Source organism: Branchiostoma lanceolatum, chromosome 6, assembly GCF_035083965.1.
Source record: "Branchiostoma lanceolatum isolate klBraLanc5 chromosome 6, klBraLanc5.hap2, whole genome shotgun sequence".
Taxonomy (NCBI): Eukaryota; Metazoa; Chordata; class Leptocardii; order Amphioxiformes; family Branchiostomatidae; genus Branchiostoma; species Branchiostoma lanceolatum.
In genome coordinates, this window is record NC_089727.1 from 5,378,631 (window position 1) to 5,389,485 (window position 10,855).

A 10,855-nucleotide genomic window follows, 5' to 3' on the forward strand; every position below is an offset into this window, starting at 1 on the left:
ACGACAACAGGTGCCCGACAGTCGCCGAGAGTTGAGTCACGGTGTCCGCGGTTCCTTCTGTCCACGTTACCTTGCCAGCTGCGGCCCGTAACCCTACGTTCGCGGCACCGCCCAAGATTACTAGTGATAAGCCCCGCAGATCCGCTTTGTGAGTAAGGCGGCGTTGCGTCACCGCTCAGTCAGTACAGGGAGTGGTCACAACAGGTGTATCACGTAGCGTTCGCTGTGTTCGTCTTGGTCCCTCTTCCGGTGCGGCAGGCTTCAACTTCTCACATTAAGACTCACCTGTGCCGTCTGGTAAGACGTCTTGGAGGAAGCAAGACTTGCATCCTACAACCAAAATCAGCATGTCGGAAGAAGGCTGTTGTTGTGAGTACACGATTTCAACAACTACGGGTCGTTTTTGTTTGCCTTGGACTTTTGAACCAAATGTGTTTACAGCTTTAGATAGCGCCCCCCTCCCACAGCATACTTCCCCATTTCTTCTCCTCTTCCTTCATTCTTAGTTTCAAAGTAAGGTTGCAGCTTTTCGTCTAGACTTGTAGACAGTGGAAAGACGAACGCTGTTGATCTCTGCATTTTTCCACGTACGGAGTTAAGGTACTGCACTGATAGAATCTCGACCCATAGGCGGTTAGTCGCCTCTACTGACGCGCCACTGACTCTACGTTGAACCAGTGCGTGACAGAGAAGGCCCAACACTGTCAGATTAGATTACTGTCAGTCTGCCCGGTCTAAACGATCCACGACAAACCACGTTTATTTAGCAGACAGTAGAGTTCACATGAACGTTAGTCCGGGTGACAAAGTAAAACCTCTCGAGTAACGACTTAACAGCATATTTTAGACCTATGTTTCTACCTCTCCATAATTCACTGAAACACGTTTACATCGTTCAAAATCAGTCGTTGGAAGTTCCTTTCGAAGTACAGAATATCCTCTCCTTCTGGTATGTTTCTTGTTTTGATGTAAACACATCACATCACGTTTCCTCCATTTTTCTGTGGGCGACAGGTGGGTGTTTCCAAATAAGGGAACCCGATTCGGTATCGCCACAACAGTGGCGTGAGAAGAAAAGACTCCCGCGTCCAGGCCTTGTTATCATCTGTACGGAAACTTGTAAATGTCTATCTCAAGATGTTGCGGTCGCCATTTTAAGGGGTTAAGATATCTAAAGCCTCTCTGAGACAATGAAGCGTTCGAGATCAAGACGTCTATGTCAGAAAAAAAAACCTTCTGAATATCTATAACTTATAAGGTTACTGCGGGCGATTAGATCACACAAAAGGCTGTTGACTTAACGCTAAAGCACGTGTCCCAAGAATTTACGAGACTGCACTTAACACAGAAATCGTCTTGAGTTGCGACTGACTAAAACGCTGTGAAGTATTTGTGGATCAGGACCTTTCCTGTTCACAAACAAAGAGAATCGGACTGAAACAAGTTGACAACTCTGGGATATGTGCCAATGAAAACGACGACGTTGTTTTTTTCCGGATCCGTGATAACACAGCAGCGGGCCTTTTCTCACTGATGGAGTTTTGAATGTAGAACATTTTCCAGAACTTTATCTCTGAAGGCTAGAAACAAGAGCTATTATCAGCAGAATATCGCATGGCCCGTATGGGCAAGAGCGCTCCGTTCAAATCCATCATTCTACATATCCGTGTTCGCATTGAAATTTTCAAACGCCCGACCACCCATATCTTGTCAAACTCTCGTTATGTTCGGAGTAGCTTGGAACTATTCTCATAACCCAACGACACTTAATACAACACATTCGGTGATATCTGTAACCTTAGCTTGTGATATGAAAACCTGCGGTCTAGCAGCCATTACCCTGAGACAGAACAGTGTTTTCCTTTCTACAGTGTTGATTCAGTCATGCCAAACACTCCATGGCGTTTCGAACATGACGTCATGGACAACTCGAGCACCTTTCTTTGGTTTCTCGCAAAGGCAAACAACTCAGCAGAGTTTTGATATTAGTGCGTGTGGGCTGGGGTTTAATAATTCACGGCCCTTACTAGCGTGCGTCAAGCAGACAATGTGTCCTCTAATACTGTATAGATCTAAGCAGTCTTGCAATATTGGGCAACATAGGTATACGTGACACGATTTAACGTAGGTTTAGGGAATACATAAGAAAGATTAGTCTCAATCAGACTAACTACGCTAAGTATAGGGATAATACTTGCTAGGAAAGTTTGGCCACCAGAGGGTTTCATTTGCAAGCGCGGACGAATTTTTGGGCCGACTCTACTGACCAATTATTCCTTTTTTTTCACTCGAATTCTACGATCCATACACCTGGTGGAGGCTAAAGAAAGACCACTTAAAGGCATACTCACAAAAGATGTTTAATAACTGCAGTGTTTATAACATCATTAGTCAGTCCGGTAGCGGACACATTTAACAATAGACATTGTCACCGATCAATTAGCGGTCATTTGCCGGATCAACGCCCAGCCGCCGGCTCACAGCATTGAAAAACGCTATCAAAGCAAATGAAGAATTGTAACGGTTACGGTCTATTCATGGGTAAAAGCTAAGGAAGGTAAAGCTCAGGTACTCTATTTTGCTTGATCATTTCACTATTTCCTACAGATAGCAACCGCAACAGTCCCACGGCTAACACTGAATAGCAAAACACAAAAGCAAACGAGGAATGGTATGGTAACGGTACATTCACGCCACGCGAAACTACTGCTCTTTTCATGGTTGAAAGGAACGTGAAGTTCAGGTATTCCATCCTGCTTTATCATTTAGAAAATTTCACCAATTCCCACGGCAGGTAACAACCGTAATATCATGGCAGTGCCCTGATTGACTAGTGAATGCGTTACCTTTTGTCAAAACTTTAAAAAACCACAACACTTTGTTTCGGATCACGGGAAAACTCTGAAAAGTAACAAACTTCATGATCAGTTTCATTTGTCGATGTAACAACCGTCATCTATCATTCGTTATCCAAAATACAATAAATATGTAATTCATTAATGTAGAAGAAGGAGTTTGAAAGTTGTAGTGGACGAGTCTTACAAAATGTCACGAAAGTATGAGTTGTAACGCGTTTTATTGATAAGTTTGTAAGTTCAGATGCGGAACAAAACTTCATAAATACAGTTTCCATTCAAAGTTAACGTCAGATGAAAACGGTTGCTCCCCGAAGTGACCTTTATTTTGTTCCGTTTCGTGCGTGAAATGATCCCATCGCGTGAGTTTTGTCCCGTGTCTTTTGTTCTCTGACAGGAGTGTTTAGTGTACACAGCCGCTACTTCCAGTACTGGAGGCTTTGAATTTTTAACAAGACGGGATTTTGGCATCAAGGGTTGTCTTGAGCGGAACCAAGGGGTTAATTTCCACCCCCACCTTAGAGCGAGGCCAAGGACACTTGCACAAACGCAGTAGCCAGTACCGCACATTCAGTACCCCTTTTATGGAGAAATAATAAAACCGCCAGCAAAATAAATCAATATAACATAGTTTGATATCAAACAAACGACACTTCAAAGCAATTTATAGTAGCATAAACGGTACCAAGGGCATATCGAATATCTCATCGTTTGCTTTAGCCACAGTAAATTGATTCAACGATAACAAACTTTTGTGGCAACATTTACATTAAGTGAAATTCAGAGAAACATGTACTGTCTTATCTTTCTCTAAGGCCTGAAAGGTCTGCTAAAAACACTAGAGTCCATTCCGAGTCACCGCAAGGGTTTTATGATAATATTTGTAATCATTTTGAAAAATTTCTAATAAAAGAATATATGACTGACAATAGTTCTAAATTTTTCTAAAAGATCAAATACAAAAATATGAATTTATTTGAATTTAATTAGATAATTTAGAAATATTTTGAAAGTAACTGCACAAAAACCTCTTTATTTGTAATAATTTCTAAACATCTATGTGATTATTCAACTTTTAGAAATATTAACTAGAAATGGTAGAAAATGGTTAACAATGGTAGAATGGTGATTGCCCCCATAAAAGTAGGTGCTAATCTGGCCCTTCTGTCTGCCTTTGTACATCTTTAGACTTCACTGCAGGACACCGCTCGGTCCTTTGTGGAAAGCATTCTTCGCTAAACTTCGCAAGGATGTGTGAATTACTTTCTTCCCAGCCCTCTGACCTATTTATAGAGATGTTACAAATAATGGTAGAAAATGGTAAGAAATTGTAAAAATTGTAAATAATGGTAGAATGCTGTTACCATTATTTAGAAACCATTGTAAATATCATATTCTACATCATGAATATTTTAAAGTTTTAGAAAACTTAAGAAATATCTAGAAAGTTGAAATCACATTCAAAATATTTCAAAAGTATCAAATCTCTTACACAAATAATAACAATAACTTGAAAATAGTTCTAAATTATGACAATAACAACCCTCGCGGTGACTTGGAATGGACTCTAGCTCTTTTTTCATCGATTTTACAAATCGAAGCGTCTAAAGATCGTGTCCTTGGGGGACTCGTACACTTGATGGAGACACTTAATTTATGGCTTTAAGATTTGGGCGATACTTTTCAATCGATCAATTCGTTTTATTCCCAAGCCCGTGTCTGTGATTGATCCTATCTGCAGTATATTGTGCATGGCCCAATATTGCTGCTATAGACAATATTCATGATGTATATCTTCGGGGCGAGGGAAGGGAGATCGAAACTTCATTGTTGGTGATTTTAAGCTCAATCCGGTGCCATTCTGTCCCCTTCCCCGTGGTCTTTCCAATGACCTTTTTTATCGATCCTACAAAGTTACTATGCAGGAAAACAACACGTGATTTATTTGTGAGGGGGTCGAAAGGTTAAAGCGGGTTATTGCCATGTATGGAAGACAATGCTTTTTGGGACAGGGAACCACCTGTACGGCAAACATGGCTGACCTTTCGTACGGCCGATATCGTGTAATGTTGTTTCAAGTCCATTAATTTCAGGAGACGACAATAACTGCAGAGCGCCCGTAACAGGTGTCTGTAGCAAACAGTATTCGTCGCGATAATGCACTAATTCGATACAGGTACTTTTCAGTAACATGTCGAGCTCTTTCAGCTGAAGTTTTATTTTAAGTTTAAAAAAAAGAATTTGCAAAGGTGTTTTCCAAAAGTAGCTGTACCTTGCACTGCACCTCAGTAAGTAAAGTACGGATGACAAATGGAGTAAGATACGATTGTTTGATGACGTCAAGCCGGTGGCCCGTACCTCGGCGGGTAAAAGAACCCAGCGGACTTCTCGAGAAGTGTAGGGGTGGCACGGTGTTTGGCTAAAATGCGAGCCGCAGCCAAGCCGAATTGCACTACAACTAGCTACTTGAAAAAAAAGAGCCATATGCTTCACCTCAATTGGGGATGGCTGCAAGTATGGACAGAATAAGTAGCAATACGTCTTCCAGCAGGGGAAAATCCATGTTCTGAAACTGTCCCTAAGACAAGTTGGTGACCACACCTTCTGCAAACGGTGACACCGCCCCACATGTCGCCCTAACAAAACTGACCAAACGTAGAATTCGTCATTTGTGTCCATAGCGGCATACACAGCACAGGCAAACAGTCGGAATACTTTAGTCTCACTTTAGTACGGCCATCGCAGACATCGTAACGTTAGTCCAGTACCGAACAGCGACGTCCGCAACATTTGCTATACACCTGCTATCTGCTCTTCAACAATGGTGGTACTTCAATCAACTAACGGTATTTTCTTTCACTTTGTTTATAAACCTTAACTTAAACGATCCAGGCTTTGTTTTAACGTTATCCCATAAGCCTGGCGATAAGAACGTTCTGGACGAACTAACTCATTGGACAATGTTTTTAAAGATAAATGAATAACTGTAATCTGTAAGGGTTCAATTTGGCACTAGTTCATACGCTTTAGATAGTAAACTTGCACTGAAACCCCATTTTACACAAATCTGAATACAGTACCTTTCCTATGCTTTAGGCCAGCCTGCACCAGAGAGCATATCCATTAAGCAACAACATAACACAGCACACGTTATATCTACGACATGGTGACAGTTTTGTCGCTGTAGTATACAGCAATGTAGTTTTACGCTTATCTTAGAAAAGTCACAAAGTGTCCTAATTTCTGCTCAGCTCAGTGTTAACGACCAGTCAAAGTTTAACGAGAACTATAAAAGTGAACAGACAACTAACACAATCAGCAACCATAGCTTTATAGCTCAGGCATATCTCGATCTTTTTAATACCCAAATTTGCAGTTAAGGTAGAGATAATCACAACATGTAATTGGTACAGATTTAAAATGACAAATAAGGGCCATAAATCGGGTTGTTTTGACAGAGTGACTGCCCCCATGATTACAGTGGTTGATCTATCTGCCCTATGCAATAAAGAGCAAACACCAACCAGGGAATTCAGGCGTTTTGTCTAATTACAACAGATGATATTGAAGATGTAAAGATTAAGGTAATGTGTCATTAGGGCAGCTTAATTAGTTGATTGTAAGTCGGGGAGATAACCTTGACTGACTCAATACATTCTGTATACAGCCTACTAATCTTTCTGCTTTTGGTGGGAGATGCCATCGTCACAATTATACTATTTGCCCTGGAATGAAAGAACATCAGATCTCCTGCCATGTTATGGAACTAACTGTTTGATTTAACCTAGCTGCACCATATTTAAAGAAGAATTTAACAGTAATTTGAATTATAGTTCATCCTAGCTTATTCAGATGCCATGTTTTCCACCATATGTTAGCTGACATTGTTCCTCTTGACTTTATTGCATTTTTTTATCTATATATTCTTTGCATCAGGCCAAGGGCCCATATTAAAAACAACAAAGACAATATACAGACATTTACATATAACACAAACATTGACTTGTGTTATTCTTATCAAAGAATGTGTGTTTTTCTTCAAAGCTTTTCAGGTTTTGCTTCTAAAATGTTTTATTAACAGATTCCTGTGTTTCCTCAGATCGTTTCCCAGGATGGACCCTCCTAGCGACTCTCCTGTGCCTTGCAGGAGCAGGCCTGTACTGCCCAACTCTGTTCATGGCCATCATACAGACCAAGGACCTCTTTACAATGGGAGGGAGACAACCTTCAGCAGAGTTCGACTTGCTGTGAGTGCTCCATATCAAAAAGTGATGCTTTCAATCTTCAGGAAGAAAATCTACTACCTACGTTTATCAATAAAGCCAGAATTGTATATTAGGTCTGATCACATAATATACCTGAAATATCTTATTATCCGCCATGAAGGACAGATCGTACTGGAAAAACTTTATTGATTGTATCTTACCGGAGTAAATCCGGAAGAATAATGCATTGCAAATCTCAAGTCAAATGTGAAGTTACATATGATGGCTCCAAGGTCCTACTACTACAAAAGTAAGTAACAAAGTACATTTGTACTTCCAAATTGAGAGTGCACTTTTTCACCTACACCATAGAATTCACATGTTTGTAACTGTTTCTGACAAATTGTGTTGCGACAAAATCCCTTACGTGTTAATTTGTTTGATGTTTGCAGAGTGGAGGTTATAAGGTGGACATCTGTTGGTCTGGCTGCCTGGATGGGGCTGATGAGTCTGGTGTTCCTGTGTGTGGGGTGCATGGCCAAAAATGTCACTGATGTCAAGTCCTACGGAGGGTACTCATCAAATGTGCGGGGAGGAATCTGCAATGGATTCGTGAGTACCACATTATCTTCCTATCTATTTTGTACTTAATGATAAAACAAACCTGTTCCGGTTTAGCACTGTGGGCTGAGGGACTGTGATTTTCAGTTTGGTTTGTTAAAATCTACATTGATTTTGATTCAATGAAACAATAAGAACAATTATCAATCTAGTGCATCACCAGTTTTTGATGATTATATAATCATATGATATCATGGTTAGGACAGTTCTATGTAATGATATTCAGCAATGATCCAACAAATGCTGTTAGTAGATATTAATGTTTAACTTAGATAAATACCTGTAGTCAGGAACTGCATTCCCATCAATGTGAAGAAAATGAAGTTGCATTTCCCCTCCCCCCAGACCATTGTGATCACGTACCTGCTGTTCCTGTTGTGGCTGGGTGTGTCGTGTTTCTCTGTTCTGCCCGTCTTTTTGTTCTACCTGACTGCGAGAGTTGCTGTCACCGCCGCGGGGAGCTCTGGAGGCTGCATCAACCTCCAGCAGTTCGGTATGTGTACAGATCCATCCATTGATGATATCAGATGCAGACAACATCTTACAGTATGTCTAAATGGTCAGTCAAGTCAAGTGTAACAGATTAAAGCCTAAATTTCGTATGCATATATTTATAGCATTATCAACTGAGAAGCTGATCATGATCATGCAATGACTTTAGAGACAAACCCCAGTGTTTTGTACAGATTTCAAAGGTCACGCAGTATTTTAAAAGAGGTACCTTTTTCAGACTTCCTTTTCAGGAAAAAATTTCATCAAAGATGCAATCTTGGAATCAGACAACGAATGTGATACAGTACAAATGTATTACCAAATAACAGATTCAAGTGCAAATTTTGGAGAGGAAAGGACACTGGGGTGATAATCATGTAGGGAGGGAGACCAGTATGATGATAATCATAATACAGAGAAATTATAGCACAGTTGTGTGACCCCCTTTCTCTCTCTGTCATTGGAACAGGTCTGGATGTTCTGTTTAACAATGTGACTGCAGCCTCCAATGATACAGTCACAACAACTGCTGCGCCCACAGGCCTCACACCAACAGCAGCTGCAAACGCCACCTGGAACTTCAATGTTCCCTGGGAGTTCTGCGAGACAGACCTGACCAAGTTCCAGGGAGCTGATGTAATTTGACATCTTTAGAACAGAATCATATTGATATGATGTTGTAAATACATATTGTAAGGAACTGAAATGTTTTCATAATTTCTTTGGTCAGAAACAAGTGCTAACTTTCTATCAATTATAGTCACGATGCTTGAAATCCAGTTTGGCTCACTTTGAATTATATTTAGTATCTTTGTACTCCTCATTTGCCTCTGTTTAACACTAGGGAGATCACCTTTTCCTGCTGTACGTTCTGGCCCTGGTTGGAGCTCTGCTGGTCACCCTCAGCATGGTGAGTTAGAATAACATACACTTTCCACTAGACAGGGATTGCTGAGTGTATGTTGAGTAACTAAAATTTAATTTTTGTGACCATAGACGTTCTAATCACAATATGATGTACGATGTAAAGGTATGGTTTAAAAGGCAACAACTACATACCAAACTTTAAAAGATTTGTTCTATATCTGGGAAACTTGTTGAGCAACCTGTTAAATGTTTTGTTGCTCAGCAGTTGCATGCAGCCTCCAGTGGAAAGGGAGCTTTCCCAACAACTGCCTACAAAACTGAGCTTTTTCCTACCTCCTCTCCTGACCAGTGATCTGATAAAAGTACTTCAGAATTCAAAGGCTTGTAAGAAACTTGCTTATCAGAAGTCTGAGAGATTCTGATGTCCAAGAACTTTGGAAAACAGTGAGGTGGAATTTCAACAAAACCTTTCAAAGTAAAATGGTATCATGTTAACAACTTTTGAACCTTAAATATATTCTGTCACTATTATATTAGATGAAATGACTTATTTCGTTCTCCCCCTCCCCAGGTCCATTTCCTGATGGCCCAGGCCGCCAACTTTGTCCACATTAGGGAGTCCCGGGAGGCCCTGAAGTACGAGGACACCAAGCAGAAGGAGGAGCAGGAGCTCAACATCATCATGAACTCTCGACAAAACCTCGCTGGGAACTGGTAGAACAGGAACACCCATATCACAACCCTAAACTCACTAGTCAGAATTGCAAATCATTTTAGATTTGACCAAATCTTTTACAAAAAAAAAGAGTTTCAAATGCCCCTAAGAAACTTGTTTACAAGAGTTTTGAATACTAAGATGTCTGAAAAAAACTGATGTTAAAGACATTTGGAAAATAGGTGAACTTGGAAGAAAACCTCAAAAAGTTGATGAAGTCAAGAACCCTTTGAACATAACCTTATGTTACAACCATAAACCTCAAGACAATCAATGCTACAAATGATGGGACTATCCAGAATGGTGTTTCTGCAAAAGAGTACTAAAAATGTTCAGGACCATTCATAATATTTGCCTCACATTATTTAAACACTATTTAAACCCTGAAAAGTACATGTACATGCTTCTATAGAGTACTAAAATCAACAACCGGAATTCTTGCCGTACTAGTGTATTCTAATATAATCTCAATGTAATCTAATAAGCTTGTACTAAGTATTAATACCAGTGCCAGTGATGAAAGCATGATATTATGTAGGTCTATCACAGTGACTATAGTATCAGTGTCGAATGTCTGAAGTGGATTACATTAGGCACTCCAAGACATATGTAGGTTTTACTTTTGATCAAGCAGGGCTTGATTGCTGTTGTTTCTTAGTACTTCAACTGGCCTGGTGCCAGTAGACTTGTCAGGACATTCGTTTGGAAAGTCTAAATTTCAACTTAAGGTGCACAGTGCAGTTTCACCATCTGATTTGAAAATGCACGGTTTCCTCTAAATTCTGCTATATTAACTTAATATGTAATAATTTTAGCGTTAAACTAAAAGATATTTGATTTAGATTCTAAATGGTCAAGTTTTTCCAAACAATGGCTAGCAGTGGTATGAGTATGCTGTGTTGTGTGAGGGATGGTAACTATCATTCCAATATTATCATGTTACTGTAGGTTTTTAGGATACACAAGCTATATCTAGCCTACGTATACAAATAACTAATACTTTATATATTGACCTGAGTAATTCTATTGTAAAAATCAATATGCCATTTAATAGTCTAAGAGTAGAATTTGAGGTATCTTTGGGACTATGTGACTTCTCA

At 40.0% G+C, this 10,855-nt stretch overlaps 1 protein-coding gene across 1 annotated transcript; it reads left to right on the forward strand.

The window, feature by feature from the left end:
* Window positions 1–9,844, forward strand: LOC136437295 (proteolipid protein DM beta-like). The gene is made up of 7 exons (XM_066431818.1): window positions 1–369; window positions 6,955–7,102; window positions 7,513–7,672; window positions 8,027–8,174; window positions 8,643–8,809; window positions 9,018–9,083; window positions 9,612–9,844. The coding sequence occupies exons 1-7, from the start codon at window positions 348–350 to the stop codon at window positions 9,756–9,758; spliced, it is 858 nt and encodes a 285-aa protein (XP_066287915.1). The 5' UTR covers window positions 1–347; the 3' UTR covers window positions 9,759–9,844.
* Window positions 9,845–10,855: the final 1,011 nt, after the last annotated feature.

Excerpts from the sequence above, each read along its gene's own strand:
- LOC136437295 (XM_066431818.1), top strand. The coding sequence starts at position 348 with ATGTCGGAAGAAGGCTGTTGTT. Across the intron at positions 370-6,954 it reads GTCGGAAGAAGGCTGTTGTT|ATCGTTTCCCAGGATGGACC; the intron begins GTGAGTACACGA and ends GTGTTTCCTCAG. Across the intron at positions 9,084-9,611 it reads TGCTGGTCACCCTCAGCATG|GTCCATTTCCTGATGGCCCA; the intron begins GTGAGTTAGAAT and ends CCCCCTCCCCAG.